This window comes from Canis aureus, chromosome 16 (assembly GCF_053574225.1).
Source record: "Canis aureus isolate CA01 chromosome 16, VMU_Caureus_v.1.0, whole genome shotgun sequence".
Classification (NCBI taxonomy): Eukaryota; Metazoa; Chordata; class Mammalia; order Carnivora; family Canidae; genus Canis; species Canis aureus.
This window is the reverse complement of record NC_135626.1, coordinates 35,289,847-35,310,033: the sequence shown is the minus strand read 5'-3', so window position 1 is coordinate 35,310,033 and position 20,187 is coordinate 35,289,847. Positions and strand designations below refer to the sequence as shown.

Genomic DNA, 20,187 nt, shown 5'->3' with positions numbered 1-20,187 from the left:
TTTATTTAATCATGAGAGACACACACACAGAGAGAGAGGCACAGGCAGAGGGAGAAGCAGGCTCCATGCAGGGAGCCTGACGTGGGACTCGATCCTGGGTCCCCAGGATCAGGCCCTGGGCTGAAGGTGGTGCTAACCCGCTGAGCCACAAGGGCTGCCCCGGGTTGGGTGTTTGAAGTGAAGGCACCTTGGCTCAAATCCTGGCTCTGCCATTCTCTGTGTAACTTAAAGCACGTGGCTTTTCATCTACGGAGTAAGGATAGTAACTGTGAACGGAAATTGTTTTTGCAGCATGCCTGATTTGTACAAAACACATGGCCCTTGAAGTGTCTGTAGGAGACATATTAATACGTAGAATTTCTAATTGTGATCAGTGCCATGAAGGGACAAAGGACAAGGTGTGTGGGTAGAACTAGAGGGATGTAGTTGATCTCAGTTATGGAGGAAACCCTGTTGGAGGAAGGGCCTTTATCCTGGACCTGAACAATGAGGAGATAGTCCAAGGAAGAGTGGAGGGATGGGGGCAGGATGGGGGCAGCGTTCAGACAGTGGAGAGCACTTAGGTATAGATCCCACTGTAAGCAAGCCCTTGGTGTATGCAAGGGCCTGAGAAGAGCCAGGCTTGTGAAGAATGACCTGTGAGCACTGGGCCTTGGAGGCCTTAATGAGATTTAGGTTTATCCCAAGATAAACTCGGGTTTATCCCAAGAGCTGAACTGTGGTCAGCAGGGGATGGCAGGACCCAATTTCTCATTTTTAAAAATATTTGTGACCACACACAAGCAGGGGGAGCAGCAGGCAGAAGAAGAGAAGCAGATTCTCAGCTGAGCAGAGAGCCCAATGCTTGGCCCTATCCCAGGACCACAGTATCATGACCTGAGCCAAAGGCAGGTGCTTAATTGACTGAGCCACCCAGAGATGTTCCACCACCCCCCCCCCCACACACACAATTTCTCATTTCAAAAGGTCATGCTCCAGATGGAGAATGGATGGAGGTGGGTCTGGCAGTAAGATGGGAAGCAAGGAGGGCTGCTTCCCTCCAGGCAAGAGCAGACTGGTTTGTATTAACCATGGTAGTGGAGGGGGCAGGAGTTTGAGATGGATTTTGGAGAAACCAAGAGCTAGGGGACATTTTCAATGTTGGGAGTGAGGAGTGGAGGATAACTCCCAGGTTTCTCATTCATAGAGCAGCAGGGCACACAGAGGCACCATTTCTGGAGATGCTCACCACAGTGAGGACTGGCGTTGGGGCAGTAGGTGAAGAGTTGAGCATTGGGACATGCTGAGTTTGAGAACTACAGGATGCGTATGCAATAAGTTTTAGCTGCTATTAATTTCAGGTACCTGCATTAAGTTTGGTTCCCTCATAGCTCTCTAGAGACAGACCTGGCGAGGACAGAAAGTGTGAGTCCTTTGTCAAAACATTCTCCTGGGATGCCTGGATGGCTCAGCGGTTTAGTGCCACCTTCAGCCCAGGGCGTGATCCTGGAGTCCCAGGATCGAGTCCCACATCTGGCTCCCTGCATGGAGCCTGCTTCTCCCTCTGCTTCTCCGCCCCCCCCCCATGAATAAATAAATAAAATCTTAATAAAACAACAACAACAAAACTTTCCAAGGACCTCTGTGTGCCAAGTGCTAGTGCTGGCACTGGGATAAAGATAAATCGGATGTGGTCCATGTACTCAAGAATTAGAACATCATATGTTAAGTGTTGTCATGGAAGAATGTGCAGGGTACTTTGGGAACTCAGGGGAGGGGGTGAATGGGTGGTTCCCAACTTGGAAAGGCTTTACAGAGACATTGATCTCTGAGTAAGAACTCCCTAGAATGGTATGTGCAGAAACCAGAAGCTTGAGGGAACATAGGTGGGTTTGAAAAGGACCAATAGAGCAAGGCATGGGCTTTGCACATCTCAACTCCCTTAGAAGGTGTTAGGTCTCCAAGGACAGATTTGTCTTCTACTTCTTCTATCTTCCTGGTCCCATCTGGGTTCCTGGCAAAGTGCTGGCACAGAGGGAAACTCACGTGTTTGGGGACTCCAGTTTCTCTTAAACATCCCAAACTTCAAAAATAAAATCTTTAATCTTTGAGGATCCTTCAAGTTTGGTTATGACCGTGAACTGCCTCTTGGGCTCCCAGCACTGGTGGGTGGGGAGATGGGGGCTGGTGGGTGTGCACCAGGCACTGAAAGTAAGGAGTTGGGGAGTGGATCTGATAGTGTGTTACCTGGGGGATCCTGCTGTGGTGTCTGGAAAGGGCGTGCACTGCCCCACTCCTATACAGCTCACTGAGAGCAAGGTAGGAGGAGGAACACTGGGGAGGCCTGAGGGCTCACAACAAACCGTCTCTCTTGTTCCTTCACACAGCCCTCCCTGCTTATTACCAGCCTGGCCCTCCACAATTTCATTCTGGCTGATGTGTCTCTCTCTAAGCATCCTAGGGTCCTCTGCGTCCTCCCCATTAACCACAGGAGTAGCGCAGTGACAGTGGTCTCCCCATCAGACTGGGGACTCCCTGAGGGTAGGAAATGTTTCCTTCCTCTGGAGCTCTTCCCAGTGCTCAGAGCATGACCAACTGCCTATGTTCCAAAAGGAAAGCCTTTAGTTGAATAGCCATGTTATACACGAGAATTGATGAAGGATCTGGGACCCAGTTCTCCAGGTCAGAAGACCCAGGGATTTGGGGCGTTGAGATGATGACTATGAGTAGGGAGAGGGTGTCTGCTTTCAGGCGGGAGGCTGTCCTCCATACCTGTGTTTTCCCATCTGAAGGTGGGAACCAGGGCTGTTGACTATTGCCCTTTGCAGTTCAGGAAAGGCCCGACTCCGGCCTGCGTTGCCAAATCACTGGGCAGGGTGTAGAGCCCAGGCCATTCCTGCTCTCTGCTCTGTACCAGAGAAGAAACTACTCGCTGTTTGTCCATTTATTGAGCCCCTACTAGGTTGCAGGACAGGAGACATAGAAGTGGGTGACACTTGGCCCTGCTTAGCAGTGAGATGGGGACTGAGCACTGAGGGAGGGCAGGGTCACTCCAGCTTGCAACTGCAACAGGGCATGTGTGCATCACTGCTGCTTAGGGCTGAGGACAGGGAAGGAACCGCAGTGAGTTCAGTGAGGCTGGGTGGGACACACCATTATCGGGCACAGGAGACACATGGAGAAGAGGTTGGTGTGGCTGGCTGTCAGCTGTAACATCCAGGGCAGGAGCAGGGTTTAGTCCTCTGCAGAGTTTGTGGTGGGGGCTCTCACTCTGGCCCCTGGTCCTCATCCTCTCTGCCTGGGGAGAGTTCCGTACATGACAGTGGTTACAGGAACCTTGTCTGTGTCCTCCACCCTTGGAAGGCTTCCCTAGTCACTTCTCCCTGGGCCCTCCATCTCCCTAACTCAGGCTGTAGATATCTGAGGCAATCCATTACAAATTCATCTGCCCTATCTTCCAGTTCTCAATCTCAAGCGGCTCCAGGGCACAGATGAGCCAGCCTTCAGCTATTCTCTCTAAAAGGAGGTAAGTGGTAATCCAGTATTTGAAAGTCCAAAGGCCCTCCTAGAGATGCGGAAGGCTCTGTGGACTAGGTGATGGGAGACCCAGCTTTAGGCCCAGCTGCTCACTGTGTGACTTTGGGCAAGCTGCTTTCCTTCCCTGAGAAGGGGATTCCTGCCCACAAACTGCATGGAGGGACATTCATTTCCATTTTGGTACTGGGGTGACTTCCTTGGCCCTTAAAATAGAACAGCACAGACATTGAGAAAAGAATCTCAGGGGAGAAATAGAGGGCTTGCCATCTCTGTTCCCAAGAGCCTATATTGGAAGGAGCAGGTGTTCTATCAGGGAAGCTAGAAAGGCACCCTGCTAGAGGATGCATTCCAGGGGAAGGGGTCAGGCATCAGTGAGGGCAGACGGGAGCTCACTATCTCTGAGCCTCTCCCATGGCGGCTGCCTTGAGCTTCGGATCTTTCACCGCCGCCTGGTTCACTTACCTACCTTCAGGCCTGTTCATCCATTTATTGAATGTACCCTTGGACCCACTGGGGTTGTGGCCGCTGCCAGAAGGTGTTAGCTGATAACTGCTGAGGGTGTGACCCCTCCCAGAGTGATCCACACAATTGTTGAAGACAGGAAATATCTTAAGACTAAAGGCATGACTTTCTTACAATCACTCATCAGTGAGGGAATAAGGGGGATATTCCAGGGTCTGAAAAAACATACATCATTCTCTGTGGCTTCAGCTGGTCCGAGAGGGGGAGCAGAGTGTGTTGGGGGTGGAGAGGGTGCAGCTCAGGACTCTGGCTGTCTCAAATCTGGATCACCAAAGGGACCACCTCCCTGCGCCTCAACTGCTCTCTTCTACCGGACATCTGCCTAATGGCTTGTGGGGAGCCTGCTCTGGCTGGCTGACTGCCTGGCCCCCACCATGGAAACTGGCAGCAAGGCATCTGGTCACTTTCTCATGAGGCCCTTGCCATCCACCAGAGGCTCTCACCTACCTTCCGGAGATGGCCCCACCCTGCCCAGGAGGCTCTGCTCTGTTGGTCTTTGCTGGTGCCCTGGTGGTGGACCTAGAAGACACAGAGAAGAAAGAGGGCAGCAGAGTAAGGCCGTCCTGGGACCCAAGAAGGGCATGGCAGGGCCAGGACCAGAGTTGGGGCCTCATAAATGCAGTCCTTCCTCAAGCATCCTGGGAGTTGGCGGAAAAACCGTGGATTGGTTCATTCGTTGACTGATTCCTTCATTGAAGCCCACCTCTTTCTCCCTCATTCTCCCTCCCTTTGCCCTTCCTTGCACAGACACCTAGTGGGCACCTCTAATAGCAACTGCTTGTGTTACGGGCACAGAGGAAGTGGCAGTCCTGCTACTGCCCGTGGTGGGAGGGGTTCTGCTCTGGGGACACCAGCCACATGACCCTGCAGTGTAGTGCGGGACAGCGTGCCAAGGACAGCATGGCGCCCAGGCCGTGGGGACCAGCTCCGTCGGGTAGAGCCCGCAGTCGGGGAAGGAGAGGTGGGGCTTGGAGGATGTGGTGAGTCGTCAGAGCATTGGACTTGATCCTCAGAGAGTACTGAGGGTGTGGTGGCTAAGGGTTGGTTGGTTTTCTTTTGATTTTTTTTTCCCCCTTTACAGCAAAGATTTTGAGTGGCGTACTGGCTGCTCAGATTTGCACTTTTCAGATCCTTCTAGGTGCAGTGTGGGGAATGGGATTGGTTCGTTTTTCCAATTCTGGGCTTTAGACCCAAAGTGATTTTGAACCTTTGGCAGAACTAGATTCATCCTGTCTCCTCCTTATCCCTGCAACTCCTCCCCCTGTATGCACAGACCCCCTTTCTAAGGAAACAATTGGGAAGCCTAGTGAGTGGCCAAACCATGCTGGCCTTACCTCCTCCAACGCCAGCCTGGGGTGCCCCTGGCCAGAGCATCTCCCCCACCTCCCTGACTTGTTAGTGGCCAGGCCAACTCAGCCCTCCCCAGGGAACGTGCTGGGGGAAGAAAGGTCTGGGCAACACTTACCTGTTCTTCTCTCTGGCTGGATAGGAGGTATTCCTGGGTGAAAGAGAAAGAAGGAATGAGGGCCACACTGCTTCCCTGGGGGCTTGGTGTAAGGCGGGAAGGGCTCCTGGCTCTTTGGGGTTCGATGCCTTTGGTGGGTAGTCAGTGGAATTCCGGTCACTTCCCACTGACCTCGTATACCTGGGCCACTTGGCTGCTCCAGGCAGGAGACAGTGGGAGAACCAGCAAATGCAGAGACTTCGGAGTCACTGGTGCCTGGTCGCTGTTGGGCATCCTTGGAAGAGTATTTAACCTATCTAAATCTTAGTTTTCCCACTGGTGCTAACGGGGACATTGTTGTGAGATGTCACCACATGTCAGCATACTAGGTGCTCAGTATATCTCTCTCCTCTGTCCCCATCCCCTGCTCCTCACAGGGTGTTGGATTTGGAAGAGAATCCTGAAGCAGCCCAGTCCAGAACACATTGTGTGGAGGAGAAGACTAAGGCCAGAAGTATTTGGTCACCAGCCAGTTTTCTCTGTTTTTATGTGCATATTTTTTAATTACAAAAGCAGTCTTTGAGTACATGCCCACTGTAAAAGCAATCAAGTAATGAGAGGTTTATACAGTAAAAATTAAGGTCCCTTTCACTCTCTCTCCCTTACTTCCACTTCCCAGCCTAGATGTGGCCACTGTTGATGGTTTGATATTTATCCTAGAAATTTGCCTATGTATTTGCATGTATGTGTGCGTAAATATATTGTTTTTTTATTGTTTTAAAGACTTATTTATTTTAGAGAGAGTACAAGCAAGGAAAGAGGCAGAGGGAGAGGCAGAGAATCTCAAGCAGACTCATCACTGAGTATGGAGCCCGACTCAGGGCTCAGTCTCATGACCCTGAGATCATGACCTGAGCTGAAATCAAAGAGTTGGACGCTCAATCAACTGAGCCACCCAGGCGCCCCAAAGTATGAAGTGTAAAGAAAACCAATTGAACAAACAAGTAGGCTCCTAGCATGCATATCATTATGTAACTTGCTTCTTCCACTTACCTGGTATCTTGGCAATCTTTCCATATCTTTCCACAAATCTGTCTCATCCTTTTTAATGGGCACAAAAGCTATGGGTGTGCCTAATATATTTTGACTATTCACCTACTGATGGTTTGTTTTAAAGATTCATGTGTGAGGCACCTGGGTGGCTCAGTTGGTTTGGTGTCTGTCTTCAGCTCAGGCCATGATCTCAGATTCCTGAGATCAAGCCCCATGGTGGGCTCCTTGCTCAGCCAGGAGCCTGCTTCTCCCTCTCCCTCTGCCTGCTGCTCCCCCTGCTTGTGTTCTCTCTTACTTTCTGTCAAATAATAAAAATCTTTTTAAAAAAATTATGTATTTTTTGAGAGAGAGAGTGTAGGGTAGGGAGAGGGAATCCCAACCAGACATGTATATATATTATATAGATAATATATATATACACACATGTTTTATGTTATGTTTATGTTAACATTGACAATGAAAAAGAGAAAACTGTCCAGTCTATTTGCTCCTTGTCCCCCTGGGACATGACTCCCACATGGAGAGAGCCCTCAGAGAACACGGGTTCAATTTAATACTTTTCCCTGAGTCAAACAGAATCGACTGGAGCTTGGCTGGTGGCTGTGCACTCATCTAGACACTGATGTCCAGCTTCACCACCTCTCTCCAGAGTCATCCCTAGTGTGGACGGCAAGGACAGCAGCAGGGTGGGAGGCACTGCTCTCACCCTTAAGGTGACTGCACCCCGATGTGCCAGAGATTATCCCAGGTTTATCACTATAGCCTGCCATAATGAACTCTCCAAAGCGTCAGGGTTTGCTGATCATTCATTTGGACACTATTGCATGGGTGACACCTACCGGCCCCTGGGGGCCTGGGCTTGAAGCCGGGCCTCTGCTTGGTGTCTCCGAATCCACTCAGAATCACTCCCTGCTGGGCAGCACCCACCTTTGTCACTCACCTCCCACCCGCTTCCCCATCAGCCCAAAGAACTGGCTTGCTTTGCCCCTCTTCACCTCCTGGAGCTGGAGCTGGAGCTGAATGCCCGGGATGCCACCGTCCTGGAGAAGCAGAGAGTTCATCGTTAGAGCCGGGGGAAGGGGAGGCTGGGGCTGGAGATGGACAGGGAGGGCCACCTGAGCGACAGCAGTGTCACGCCACTTGCTCTGTGCTGGCACCTGGTTCTGGTGCATTCTTGACACAAAACTGCGCCTAGGCACAATAATTCATAGTTAACATTCCACCTACTACATCCCTAGCACCAGTCTCAGCACTTTCATGTATTAACTCATTTAATCCTCACTGAAACCACACCAAGTAAGAACTGGTATGGTCACCTTTTGACAGATGAAAACACTGAGGCACAGAGACATTGGTTTGTATGAGCTCACCAGCTAGGATGTGAGAGACGGAGCCAGATTTGAGTCCCAGTCATCTGGCTCAAAGGCTCAAACAGTGCAGTCAAAATCTCATTTACTCTTCGAAGCCACTGTATGACATAGTGACTATGATTTATCCCCACTCTACAGATGGGGAAACTGAGACATAAGTGATGTGTCCAAGGTCACACAGAAAGTAGTGGAGGCAGAGTCTGAACTCAAGGAGTCTGACTCCAGAGCATGGGTTCTGTGCCATCTTAGAAAATGTCTCCAACATAGACAGGTAGGGGCAGCTGATGAACTCATAATGGGTACCCCGTAGGCAGGGTGGCGTCCCTGGTACCCCCACTCTCACTGCTGCTATCTTCTCTTCCCCCCATACTCTCTACATTGTCCCAGATTTACCCTAGCCCACAGCCTGGGCCTCCCACAGGGAATAGGGTATAGGGCCTGGGATGGAGGCCACTCGTCTGAGCAGAGACATTTTCATCCTTGAGCTGATGGGGTGAAAGTTCTGGGCCAAGGGCTCTGGATTGAAGTTCTCATTCTTTCCATCAGCCTTTGTGATGTTGGCCAAAAAGTCACCTCCATTTCTGGTCTTAAGCTGAGCCCCCAAAGGGCTTGCTCAGCTATGCTGAGAGGGAGAGATGCATGCTAATGGAGAGGATGACAGTGGGTGACAGTCATTAGACCATCCTCACATCTCTGTGTGCCCTGAACCTGCCACAAAGCCTAGAACACAGCCTGTGTAGGATACAGAATGTTGAAGAGGGGCCCCCTCTCTGACAGTCTGAGAAGAGGGGGAAGGACAGGGTCTCCTTTTCCAGGAAGGCTGAAGACAGACAGCTAGAGCCCTAGAGTATCCCAAACCACCTGCGAAGAGGATGGGACCTGGGCTTGGTTCAGGGGCGCATTCTTCAGTCCCCGCCTTCCCCAGGGGTGGCACTGGAGCACCTGAGACCCACAGGGACCTGGCTGGGGTGTAGTGGGAACCCCTTTGCCTCTCACGGCTGACCTGGTCCTGACATTCAGGACCAGGAGTGGGTTGTTCTCTGAGCCCTGGACTGATTCAGTCACTTCCACTCTGCAGCCCAGGATGTCAAGGGCTGGGGCAGCTTGTCTTGGGCAGGAGTCGCCGAGCCTGGCCAGGAACTGGGAAAGTCTCTTTGGAGATTTGGACTCCTTTCTGAAAAGCTCATGAAAACCACGTTGCCTGGGTAAAAGGCAGCCTTCAAATGCAAGCTGGAGAGGATAACTACTTATGAGTTAAATAAGACTTAAGCTTCTCTCCCTACCTCCCTGGGTTTCTGAACGCTGGTTCCATTTCCTTCAGGAAAGATTCTTCCCCTACTGAAGGCTTCCTTATGCATTTAACCCAAATCCCTAGCTCAGGGAAACTGCAGGTGAGGGAGCCCGCAGAGCTGGCAAGGTGATCAGGTCATCCTGACACCGTCTCGTTCCTTCCTTCCATTGCCTCACTTGTGTGAATGTTTCCTTTACTCCCATTCTCATGTCTTGGCAAACAGAAGAGGCATGAGACCCAGCTGCAGGGGGATGTGCTCACAGGTGGAAAGCCCAGCAGCACAAGGTGAAGTGGATGATGTAGAGAGCTCCCTGTCACACCGCTCAGCTTCCCTGGGCCAGCTCCTATGGTGATTGACTCGGACTCTGCAAAGCATGTCGAAGCTTGAGAATGGGGCACCTGGGTGGCTCAGTGGTTGAGCGTCTGCCTTTGGCTCAGGTCATGATCCTGGGGTCCTGGGATCGAGTCCCGCATCAGGTTCCCTGCGAGGAGCCTACTTCTCCCTCTGACTATGTCTCTGCCTCTCTCTGTGTGTCTCTCATGAATAAATAAATAAAATCTTAAAAAAAAAATACTTGAGAAGACCCTTGGGGATCTACTTCCCTCTCCTCCCATTTCACAGGTGTGGAAACTCATGGCCAGAGAGCATCAGCGACCTTCCCAAGGTCACACAGAGCCTGCAGAGAAGCTAGGACTTGAACCCAGGTGGGTCCTGCTGTGTTCTCTACTACACACATTTCCACATTCAGACAGAGCAGGAAGGAAACTCGCCACAAATGGCAGTTCTTTCGATGGCTCTTGCAGTGGCCCCAGGGTCCTAACCATCCCAGGACTGGAAAAGCCAGGCTCAGGTTTGTCCCATCTGCCCTCCTGAAAGCCCCCACTGAGCACTGATCCTATTTGGTCTGTTGGCCTCGCTCCTCTGTCTGCTTGGGAGCAGCCCAAGTTCAGGATCTTAGTCTTCAGACGGGTGCAACACAAGCCGTGTGCAGAATTTCGAGATTTCTCTCCAGTGACAGCATTCAGGTCAGTTTAGTAGAAGACAGTGGCAATCAAACTGAGTACTTACCAGGAAATAAGAGTTTCTACACGTGAAATGAAAGAGTGATCCTGCCCCAGTTGACCCCCTTGAAGGGAAATTCTGGAAAATGTTCTCTGATGCATAGACAGACACACCGAATCTGACCTTGGGCAAACGTGCAGTCGTGCTCTTGAAGCTGCATAACCTTGTACACACTGTTTGACCTTTCTGTGCCTCAGTTTTCTTATCTGTGAAATGAGGATAGTAACGGTGCCTTCCCCACAAGGTTGATATGAGGGTTAAACTGGTTAATACTTAGGAAGCCTTTCAAACAGTGCCAGGAACATAGGATGTGTGAAATAAAACACAAACACTCAGATACATACTCACACACCATTGCTGCCATGTACATGTGCCCCTGCCAGGCCAGGCAACGTGGTTAACGATGCGCAGCCGTGGAGGGGATCCACCCCCCACCCCTCCACAGCAGATCAGCCCCGAGGTACCTCCAGGGTCAAGGTTATCCAGGACCCTGCTTCAGCTCCCACTGCCAGGTCCTCGGCAGCTGTCCCAGTGCATGCAGACAGCCCCATCAGGAGAAGCAGGGGGACGCAGAGCAGCATAGCGAGTACGGCTCTGTCCTGGGACCTTCTGGAAGCCCCTCTTGGCCTGAAGATGCTGCCACCAACAGGTCTGCGTCCTCTCTCTGGCTCCTTTAGTGTGTGTTTGGGGGCGTGTGTGAGGGGGGAAGCGCCACCTATTCTCTATCCTTCCAGCTACCCTGCTTTTCCTTGGGCTTATCTGGCCCCTGGGGCCACTTCCTGTGACTCCCTTCCCTCCTTCTCTGGCTGGCTGGAAAGGCCGATGATACGAGAGGAGGGACCAGACCTCTTCCACTGCCACCCCTGCACTTGATCCCAGGGCTTAGCACTCTGATGCAACACTGGCCTCACCTTTGGCTGCATTCCCTTGGTGGCAGGTGCACAATGGGGCACTGTGTGGGGGCCTGGCTGGAAGCCCGAGGGGGCCTTCTCATCCTGGGCATGGGGCGGAGGACTGTGTGGCTCCTCCCTTCCTAGTGCTCTGCTCCCCTGTAAGAGAGGCCTTGGCTCCAGAACTCAATGTTCTACCACTTGTCTCCCCATCACAGCGCACCCCCTTCCCGAGGTTCCCCTCCATCGGGGGTTCCCATGTGTGTATAGAAATGGACATCTTGCCCTAAGAGAAGTAACATAGCACTTAAAGGGGTAAAGCTCCTCATAAGGAAGAACTGGGGTTTGCTAGAAAAATGGCCTCCTGCTCAAGTGTCATCAGCTCTAAATTACTTCCCACTGCTGTCAAAATGATCTTTCTAAAGCCCTAACCTGACATGTGTCTTCCTGTTTACAGCCTCCCAATGTCCTCCCATGGCCCGTGGCATAATGTTTGGGCTTCCTAGCATGGCTTTCAAGGCCCTTCTCTACTTAGTTCCTCCCTGTCTCCCATCCATCCATCCATCCATCCATCCATCCATCCCTCCATCCCTCCATCCCTCCAACCGTCCATCCAACCAGCCATCTACCCATCTCTTCACCCCTCCAACCATCCATCCCTCCATCCACCCATCCCTCCATCCATCCATCCATCCATCCATCCATCCATCCATCCATCCATCCATCTTTCTGTCCATCTGTCAGTGTAGAACAAGGATCCTGTGGTCAGAGACCTGAATTCCAACCCTAGCTGCACCACTAAATAGCTGTGTGACCTTGACACATCACTTAACCCCTCTAAACCTTAGAATCCTCATCTGTAAAATGAGATTAACAATATAACTTATTTCCAAAGTTGCTGTAGAATGAAATGAGACCATGTGGGGTGCCTGGGTGGCTCAGTCATTGAGGCATCTGCCTTTGGCTCAGGTCATGATCTCGGGGTCTTGGGATCAGAGCCCCACATCAGGCTCTGCTCAGTGGGGAGTCTACTTCTCCCTCTCCCTCTGTCTTCTCTCTCTCAAATAAATAATTAAATTTTTTTTAAAAAAGAAATGAGGTTATGCATCCTTAGCACAGAGCAAGGAGGTAAATATTTCACACCGTTAACTGTCATTACTGTTACTATTACTGCCTGGGTGAGGCACGGGGTTACAGAGGATGAATAAGATGCCAACCCTGTCTTCTAACATCTCATAGTCCAGAAGAGACCTATGGTTGGCAGGGAAGCTATGTTCAGCTTAGTATGTGCTGGCTTAGAGAAGGACGTGCCCCCTCCCCATCTGCCCCAAAGCCATTCCCTGGTCCTAGACAAGCTGCACCATCTGTTCCCAGATGAGACTGAGACTCCCTGCCCCACACCTTGACCTTGGCTTGTTGCCTCTGCCTGGACCTCCTTTTCCACCTGGTGTATTCCCACCCATTCTTAAAGGGCCTGCTTCATGGTCACCTCCACAATAGAGTTTTTCTGAGTCTATTCCTGACTCCAGCAAGAATTGATTGGTCCTCTTCTTTGGCTTTCCCAGTATCTCCCGCTTACATCTCCTGTGGCTCTGTGCGGGGGTGGTGCAGGAGTGGCAACCCAGAGGGAGAATGGATGCGAAGTCCAGCCCTTGCTTTGTTCACTGAGCCTCACAGCCTGGTGTGAGGCCTTTGCTCCCCTGGAGGAAGGTCTGTGCTCCATTTCTCCTAGAGGGGACGGCTGGGCGAGGGCAGCCCTGCTGGTGGGCTGTGTTACGCCAAGAGCTATCTGAGAGTGCAGCTGTGATATGAATGTGCTTGGCCCACAGTGGGTCCTTAAGAAATGTGCTGTCACTCTGAGTCCAGGCCAGTGATAGCAGAGATGGATGAGGGCAGGTGTGGAGGTTTGGGGGCAGACACCCCCAACATACCCCCTCCACTCCCCTCCAGCAATCTCTTTGGTGAATCCCAAACTGATGGCTTGAGAATTATGGCATGTGCTAAAATGCAGATCCCCCAGCTCAGCCTGATTCTGGCTCCAGCAGCCCTGGGCTCTTGGTCTGTCCCAACACTCCAGATGACAGTCACTCAGCTTCCCACTGAACTTCCCCAAGGGTGTGGCCTTCCACTTTGGGTTTTCCACTGTTGTTGATGAGCTCTTCCTTACAGGGAAGAGTTTCGCTTTTCATCTCCTTCATTTACAGATGTAGTATCTGAGGCAGGTTGGGCTTGCTCTAGGTGACAGTAAGAATTGGTGGCAGGGATCCCTGCGTGGCTCAGCGGTTTGACGCCTGCCTTTGGCCCAGGGCGCGATCCTGGAGACCTAGGATCGAATCCCACGTCGGGCTCCCGGTGCATGGAGCCTGCTTCTCCCTCTGCCTGTGTCTCTGCCTCTCTCTCTCTCTCTCTCTCTGTGACTATCATAAATAAATAAAAAAAAAAAAAAAAAAAAAGAATTGGTGGCAGACTAGCAGCCCAGACCCCCGTCAGCTGCTTCTCACCTCCCACCAGGGCCTCAGCCTCTAAGAGCAAGCAATACAGGGCTGGGGGCAGAGTGACAGCATGGGTCGCTGGGTGGGGGAGATGGCTTCCCATTTTGCAAGTCGAAACGGTGACTTTAGGACTTAAGAAGTATCCTCAAGCCTCAGTTTCTCCATCTGCAAATCGGAGCTGCTGCTCATTGGGTGGTGGTAAAGACCTGATGATTTCCCCAGTTTTAAAGAGCTCAGCACAGTGCCTGGAGCATCGTATGCCCTCAGTGAATCCTCACTTGTTTTCCGTGATCATTCGACCTCTGGAACCCTGGGCCTCCGTGGACTCCCGGCCCCGCCAGCGCAGAAGCCGCCTCGCGTGGGACAGGATGTGGCGGGTGCACAGCGGGCAGGAGGCAGGGGCCACCGGGCCGAGGAGAGGGCGGCGGGAAGCAGGGGAGAGAAAATCCCAAAGGTCCGGAAGGCCGAGAGCAAGGCAGGGCACCGGCTGGAAACCGCGGCTATTTGCAGCGCTGCCTTCGGGCTGCGGTCTCGGGGCTGGCGCTCGCCGCTCTGGGGCCGAGCCCGCCGCCCCGCCCGGTGCCCTCGGCCACCCCGCCACGGCCCCGGCCCGCGCGCCCCGCCTCGCCGCGTCCTCGCCGCTCCAGCGGCGGGAGGGCTGGGGCGCGAGCCGGGCGCGACCCCGGAGGGCTGCGTGGAGGCGGGTGCGAGCCGGGCGCGCGGGGCCGGGGCGGGCGCGGGTGGCCGTGTGGCCCGCGGGGCGAGTCGCGGCCGCGGCGAGGCTCCCGGGGCGCCGGGTGGGCGCGCAGCATTGCTACAGGCTGCGGTTTGGCGAAGACCGCGGAGCCGAGAAGAGAAAGGGCGCGGGAGGGAGGGAGGTTTTTTTAAAGCTGAGGGCGAACAGCGAGGAGGGAAACACGAGAGGGGGCGGGAAGCGGGCAGGAAGCTGACGTTTCCCGAGCGCCCACTCGGTCCCCAGCAGGAGGGGGTGAGCGCACCGAGGCGGCCGCTCCGGGAGGCCGAGCGCCGCGGCTAAGGCCGCCCAGCGGGGAGTGGCGGCGTCGGGATTCGAACCCGGGGCCCTGGCGCCGCGCGCTCCCTCCCCTGGCCTGAGAACGCGGACGCCGGCCGGGCGGGGGCGGCGGGGCGGGGCGGGGCGGGCCGCGGCGGGGCGGGGGGGCGGCCACCCGGTGGGGACACCTGTGCGGAGGGGGCGGCAGCCAGGCGGACGATCGGCCCCGGCACCCCAGGTGACGCCGCAGAGACCCTGCTTCAGACTTTCCCGCGCCCTTTCAGCGCCCCCGTGTGGAGCCCGGTCTCCCCTCCTAGGTCTCGGAGTTGGCGGATCCAAGCCGGGCAGGAGCTGGGGCCCGGTCCCCACCGTCCGTCCTGTGCAGAGGGGGACAGGAGGTAAAGGAGGGGGCCGGCAGCCTGGCCCTCCCAAGGGAGCGCAGTGGACGACAGGGAGCGCGTGACTGGTGCAAGCTCTGAGAAGGTCACCCCCCATCTTTGAGGTTACCCCCTGCATTCATTGATTCTGGGCTTACTGAGCACCTGACAACATGAGAGTTGCCCCAGAGCAGGGGTGAAAGAACCAGACAAGCATTTATAACAATTTTATTTAATTTATTATTTTATTCTATTTTTAAAGATTTTATTTATTTATTCGAGAAACAGAGAGAGAAGCAGAGACACCGGCAGAGGGAGAAGCAGGCAGAGGGAGAAGCAGGCTCCATGCAGGGAACCGGACGTCGGACTCTATCCCAGGGTCTCCAGGATCACACCCTGGGCGGAAGGCGGCGCTAAACCGCTGAGCCACCAGGGCTGCCCCATTTATAACAATTTTAACCCAGCGTGGAAAGTGCCATGGAAGGGGCATTTGGGGGAGAAACCAAGATTCCTGGACCCCCTCTAATGACACTTACGGCCCAGGCGCATGTCCGACGCTTGTCCTAGACAGGACACTAGGTTTGGAAAGGTGGGTCTCCACATCCGGAGAGCACATGAAGCAAACAGAGCGGTTGCCCTCTGTGTCCAGAAGTTGTGCAGGCAGGTATCTCTGGGTGGGGTCGTGGCAGGTATTTGCGCCCCAGCCTGCCTGGTTTTTGATATCTAGCACCTCGGTTATGCCTGGAATATCTCGGGAAGGGTCTAAAGTTATCGCTCAGTTTCAGAAAGAAATTCTCAGAGTCCCGAGAATGATTCAGAGCAATCCCTGACCTCACCGTTATGGTCAGGCACCTCCCTGCCATGGAAGGCGCATCCTGGCCACGGGGCCCCTTCCTCCCTAGGTCCCTGGCATCGAATCACTTTTTTTTTTTTTTTTTGCAGTTAGGCTCTGTAAGGAAAGAAAAATATACGTGGGAGGTATGTGTTCCCAAGAAGGATTTGAGTCAATAGTAGAAGCAAAAGCATAGCAGAGTGGTTAAGAAGGAGACTCTGGGTTCAAATTCTGACCCATCACTTACCATCTGTGTGATGTCAGGTTATTTAATCTTTCTAAACTTCACTTAACCTTATCCCTAAGGTGGGGATTATGATATATTCACTTAAAAGGTTGCTGAGCTGTTTAAATGAGATAATGCATAAAAGAACTTCATGCAGCACCTGGCACATTGTAAGCCTTTAATAAATGGTGGCAGTTATTATTGCCATTAATAATATAATGTAATGAAGCAATAACACTTGTCCATGTTTTATGGGAAAGCCCAGATTAAGGAAAGTCATTTAAGGCATTCCCTGTTATTTGGCCATCAGATCGAGAATTTCATAAGGATGGGGACTGGGCTTCTCACGCTTCACTGGGAGTTCCTTGTGGCCAGGTCTCTTGGACAAGGTTTGGTGTGCCAGATCTTAAAGGTAGGGTTCAGAAACTTCGGGTCTGAGAACCAAGGGAGACATGGGAAACCCCCCTTGTTGGGGGATGTGGCTTCAGCCCCTGCCCCTGCCTCACTGTGGAGGGGGTTGGGCAGAGAGAAGTCTCTCTCCTGAGTGTCTGCTTCTCCCAGAGCCCTTTATGTGTATAAAGATACCCAGAGTCTGACCCCATTAGTGGGAGAGGAGAAGCTCATGATGTAAATCGGTCTTTTCTTCCTGGATCTTGGTTAGCGAGTGTGGGAGAAAAGTGAACAGCTAATTGAAAATATAATTATAATGCACTGTCCTTTGTCTACTGAGTGGAGCCTCCAAACCCCACTGTCTGCGGAACAGTTTGTTTCTCGAGTCGGTGAGGACTCTGGAGCCAGCCACCCGGAGACGGCACCCACTGGTTGGGTAACTTGGCTGGCTGGGGCTCGGCGCGAGGCTCAGGATTGAACCTCTGTCCCGCTTTCCCTGACCACTGTCTGGAACACCTGAGCTGACGGAGCTCAGAGAAGAATGCTGAGTTCAGTGAGATCCTGAGCAGGCTGCTGGGGAATCAGGGAAGGAAGAGATGAGGCCAGACTGGGGAATGTGAATGTTACCCAGCAGACACTGGGGACTCACTGGAAGCTTTAGAGCAGAGGATTTATGTGGGATTTGGGTTTTTTTTTTCCCCTTCATGGGTTCCCAAAGCCTCCTCCCCTTAATGAGGTGATGAGAAGGAAGGGCTGGGAGTGAGGAGGAGCTGGAGGGGGAGGGGAGCCTCTTAGGAGGTAATTGTAATAGTCTAAGGAGGAGGGGGGTGGGGAGGTGGGGGTACGGGGTGTCCGCAGGTCTGAGCTCTGGAGGGACGGACAGGGGAAGCACTGGGATGATAAAGAGGAAGAATAGGCTCTGGGAAGGTGGGGAGAGGCTGGTGGGTATCAGTTTGGACAATCTGATAGTTTGAAGTGTCTCTAACTGTCCCAGGGATAGACCAGGAGGGGCTCAGAGGACAACGTCATAGAGCTTTCGGGAGGTCAGTGTACCAGGCGGGTGAAGCGAGGGGAGAGCAAGATAACCCAGGGAAGTCATGAATAAAAAGGCTGAAGCCAGGGGTGCCTGGGTGTCTCAGTTGGTTAAGTGGTTAAGCGTCTGCCTTTGGCTCAGGGCGTGATCCCAGGGTCCCGGGATTGGGCCCACATTGGGCTCCCTGCTCAGCCAGGAGCCTGCTTCTCCCTCTCCCTCTGTCCTTCCCCTGCTTGTGCTCTCTCTCTCTCTCAAATAAATAAATAGAATCTTAAAATTTTTTTTTACAAGGCTGAAGCTGAACATCTGAGCAGACTCAATATTTAAAAGGCAGGTGGTGGGGGGAACCCTGGGTGGCTCAGCAATTGAGCGCCTGCCTTCAGCCCAGGGCGTGACCCCGGAGTCCTGGGATTGAGTCCCGCATCGGGGTCCCTGCATGGAGTCTGCTCCTGTCTCTGCCGGTGTCTCTGCCTCTCTCTGTGTGTCTCTCATGAATAAATAAATAAAATCTTAAAAAAAAAATAAAAGGCAGGTGGTGGATGGGGTAGAGGGCCGGGGGTGGCAAGAGAGATTACAACGGAGAAAGTAGAAAGATGGGTGAATGGGAGAAAGTAGAAGTACAGACATAGAGGCAAGAGATGCTTATGAAAGATACATATGGGGGATCCCTGGGTGGTGCAGCGGTTTGGCGCCTGCCTTTGGCCCAGGGCGCGATCCTGGAGACCTGGGATCGAATCCCACGTCGGGCTCCCTGGTGCATGGAGCCTGCTTCTCCCTCTGCCTGTGTCTCTGCCTCTCTCTCTCTCTCTCTGTGACTATCATAAATAAATAAAAAAAATTAAAAAAAAAGAAAGATACATATCGATATGAACAAACGTGTATGTTAATGCCTAGAAAAAGTACTACAGAATATACACAGGTGGTTGGCGGTGGTACTTCTGGAATGGGGAGTAGGTAAAGGGGGGTTCCCACAATCTAATCAATATCCTAGAATTACTTGGATATTTTACAATGAGATATGTACATGCATTACTTTCACAATTTTTAAAAAGGTTTTATTTATTCATGAGAGACACAGAGAGTGAGGCAGAGACACAGGCAAAGGGAGAAACAGGCTCCCTGCGGGGAGCCTGATGTGGGACTGGATCCCGGAACTCCGGGATCACGATCTGAGCTAAAGGCAGATGCTCAACCACTGAGCCACCCAAATGCCCCTACTTGCACAATTTAGAACAAGATAGGAACTGCTCAAACTGTACATTAAGAGGAGAATGGATAAGTTGATTGTGGCCATGGAATACTACACAGCAGTGAAAATGAATAAATTGAAATGCATGTATCAACTCGAATAAAACTTATCCAGTGTTAAGCAAAAAAAAGCAAGTTGTGGGAGGATAGAGTGACTATCATGACTCCATCTATGTAGAATTAAAAAACACTAAAAATATAGATCCATATTATAAATGGACACATACACATGTATATATACACAATATATAAACATATAAAAGACTCCTGGGAATAACTGATACATTCAGGAGAGAGCTTCCAGGTGGTTTCAGTTTTCTCCGTAATGACTCATTTAGTAAGCTCGGTAGTGAACATTGAGGCTTGCTATCCTATTATGTGCCTTTCTATGTGCCTGATATAACTAATACATTTGAAAAACAAGATAAGAAATAGGAAAAGCCATGGGGGAGAAGGGTTTTAAGAAAGAGGGGAAGGTTTGGGGTGCCTGAGTGGCTCAGTAGGTTAAAGCAACTAACTCTTGGTTTCAGATGGGTCCAGGTCATGATCTCAGAGTCTGCTTGTCCTTCTCCTTCTGGTCCTCCCCCCGATTGTGCTCTCCCTTTCTCTCTTTCTCAAATAAATAAATAAATAAATAAATAAATAAATAAATAAATAAATAAATAAAATCTTAAAAAAAAAAAAAAAAAAAGAAGAGGGGAAGGGTCAACAGTATGAAATGAGGCAACAAGCCCTGTAGTGAAGTATGGGCTGTAGGAGGACCCTGGGTTTTCCTGGGGTCAGGGACTGCCCACCAGCACTGGGGGCACAGAGGCAGAGGGTCTGCTTCATTGTTCTTGCTCAGAGCCCTGACAGGAGGGTTCTGAAACCCCATTATCAGCCAGCGGCCCGCCCGGGGCACCCCACTCCCTCTGGCACATATGGGAAACTCTGAGGCTCTTTGATGTTGCAGAGGATGGTATAGGGAAGTTGTCCTCATCTGTTACCAAAGAGTGGTTGCAGGTACTACCCTAGGAGAGGCTCCCTGAGGACCATGGAGGTGACAGCAGCCCTGCCAGTCGGTGCTGCTGGGGGCACAGATTGGCCCTGAGGCAGGGGGATGACCATGCTCACTTCGGCAGGAGTCAGCGAGTCTCTGGCACCCAGAGGGCGGGTGGGCGAGGACAGTGTTGAGGCTTGAAGGTTTGAGGAGGCAAAAGCCAAATCCTGGTGCCCAGGCATGGAGAGTGGGCGATGCCCAGGCTTGGCAGACCGCGGGCTGAAAGATGCAGTGCCAAGCTGGGGCGAGGGGCTGCCAGGGCTGGAGATCAGAGGAGTGGATGGGGGAGGGCCCAGGCATTGTCAGGGCTTGAAGCAGAAGGGCCGCCGGGGGCAGGGTGGGGGGGAGTGCGGAGAGTGGGGGATCAGTGAAGCCAGCGGGTGGCCAGG

The 20,187-nt window shown here is 52.4% G+C and overlaps 1 protein-coding gene across 1 annotated transcript; it reads right to left on the bottom strand.

The window, feature by feature from the left end:
- Nucleotides 1–2,802: 2,802 nt before the first annotated feature.
- Nucleotides 2,803–11,054, bottom strand: TAC4 (tachykinin precursor 4). Its single transcript, XM_077852378.1, has 5 exons — nt 10,724–11,054; nt 7,476–7,575; nt 5,504–5,536; nt 4,486–4,557; nt 2,803–3,277 (listed from the first exon to the last, which is right to left on the bottom strand). Exons 1-5 carry the CDS (start codon nt 10,838–10,840, stop codon nt 3,246–3,248), a joined length of 354 nt encoding a protein of 117 aa, XP_077708504.1. The 5' UTR covers nt 10,841–11,054; the 3' UTR covers nt 2,803–3,245.
- Nucleotides 11,055–20,187: the final 9,133 nt, after the last annotated feature.

Bases quoted from the DNA above. Each gene is read 5' to 3' on its own strand.
- TAC4 (XM_077852378.1), bottom strand. From the start codon at position 10,840: ATGCTGCTCTGCGTCCCCCTGCTTCTCCTGATGGGGCTGTCTGCATGC. The intron at 7,576-10,723 runs GTACCTCGGGGC...CTGCTTCTCCAG, and splicing joins GGATAACCTTGACCCTGGAG to GACGGTGGCATCCCGGGCAT. The intron at 3,278-4,485 runs GTAGGTGAGAGC...AACTCTCCCCAG, and splicing joins GGTGGGGCCATCTCCGGAAG to GCAGAGAGGATGAGGACCAG.